Source organism: Malania oleifera, chromosome 2, assembly GCF_029873635.1.
Source record: "Malania oleifera isolate guangnan ecotype guangnan chromosome 2, ASM2987363v1, whole genome shotgun sequence".
Lineage (NCBI taxonomy): Eukaryota > Viridiplantae > Streptophyta > Magnoliopsida > Santalales > Ximeniaceae > Malania > Malania oleifera.
Genome location: NC_080418.1, coordinates 148478680 through 148480492, shown reverse-complemented (window position 1 = coordinate 148480492; position 1813 = coordinate 148478680). Strand labels below are relative to the sequence as shown.

Genomic DNA, 1813 nt, shown 5'->3' with positions numbered 1-1813 from the left:
ATTTTATTAAAAAAGACTTAAAAGGAACAATTTGTTCGTATGTAAAGAATTCATTTCTTATTAGAATTTTTCACTATCATGTTAGTAAACTTAAAACTATCCTAATTAAATGATCAAAGTTCGAATGTTAGGATTACAATTTCTAGGTCTAAAACATTTATTGTTTCAAAAAAAATAAAAATTAAAAAAGTGAGAGCGCATTATGCAGCTAAGAAGCTTTGGCTCTTTAGATTTGGTGCTAGTCACGCGCCTGCAAAGCGCGTGAGGGGTTACTATTTAAAAAGACGAAAAAGCCCCCATCAAACTCCCTATATAAACCCCACTGCTCCACTACAAAACACTTAGTTCACTTTCGCACAAGCTTTTGCTTTTCACTCCTGACACCTCAAACGGGCAACCACTTCTTCATTTCCCATTTTCTCCTTCTTTTCCAGCTCATCCATGCCGAGGTACTACAACAGAGCATCATACCTAGACTACCTCTCAGTCCCTCTCCCTCTCTTCTTCTTCATGCTCGTGCTCTTCCTCTTCCTGGGCTTCACCTTGTACATCAACTACGAGTCCATGTTCGAGGACTTCTTCCTCCAGCTCCGCCTCTTCCTCATCCTCTCCCCTCTCCTCCTCCTCCTCCTCGTCCACTGCCTCTCCGGCGACGACCGCCGCCGCCGCCGCCTGCTCCCGTCCTCGGACGAAGACTCACTCCACCGGGCCGGCGGGACTCCTTGGGGAGTCGGGCTGCTGCTTGTGTTACTTCTCTTCATGGTCGCTCACCACACCTCTTTCCACGAACGTTGGTACCCTGTGTTGAACAGATAGATAATTAATTAATCAAGAAGATGGGATGCAATCGCAGCCGTTCATCATGGATGTGATCGGACGGTCGGCCTGACCTAGCATTAGTGGGTTTTATGGGGGGGTAAAAAGGGTATTATGGAATGATTAAGGGGTATAGTGGGTTTTGATGTTGTGTATGTTTATGTACTTGTGGATTTTGACTTTAGTCATTTATAATATATGATACGATCATAATAACAACAAAATAGGTGCAGTGGGTGAATTTTACTTTTTCTTATTTCGTTTAAATGGACCGTAATGATATTGTCTGCAACATTAAGTTTTTTTTACCCTAAACTATTAAAAATTACATTAAATTTGGATTATATATTTTATAATGAGAAATTTTACTTACGAAATTACAATTAAAAATTAAATAAAAGATGAGTGATTTGTTTTGACAAATTGTTTTAATGCTTAGAGGGTGTAAATTTTCATAGAAATTTTTATTCTTTTTATAAGATATTGAATGAAATAATTAAGGATATATAAATAATGATTCTCGGTCTAATTTTGATTTAATATCATCTAAAAAGAGGAAGAAAAGTGTAAACTAAAGAGAGATAAAAGTGAGCCAAGCAACCAAAAAAAAAGTGAGCCAAGCTTTATGGTAAGAAAATAATTGCCACTCTAAAAAAATGAAAAAGAAAAAGGTGAAAGATGATCAATTAACCGGTCAAACCCAACACGCTTAATTGAAAGTTGATTAAAAAGTAAAGAATACAATAAGTGAAAATATTAAATAAATAAAGATTAATTTAACATGACACACACTTGTAGAAAATAAGATAAGAAAAAGAATTTAAATAATGTTAACATTTGCATCATATACAAAATAATCAAAAGGTGTGTAGACATCCCATTTTGTTCCGGACCAATATAACTAGAAAAGATTTTTTTATTGATAAGTTGTTTATTATATTGAGTGAGAAAATACATCAAAAAAAGAGATACAATGGAGAAAAATACAAAAAAAAAA

The 1813-nt window shown here is 35.4% G+C and overlaps 1 protein-coding gene across 1 annotated transcript; it reads left to right on the top strand.

Moving 5' to 3' along the window:
• Positions 1-346: 346 nt before the first annotated feature.
• On the top strand, positions 347-1040 carry LOC131149307 (uncharacterized). Its single transcript, XM_058099651.1, has one exon. It carries the CDS (start codon positions 442-444, stop codon positions 814-816), a length of 375 nt encoding a protein of 124 aa, XP_057955634.1. The 5' UTR covers positions 347-441; the 3' UTR covers positions 817-1040.
• The last annotated feature ends 773 nt before the right edge of the window (positions 1041-1813 follow it).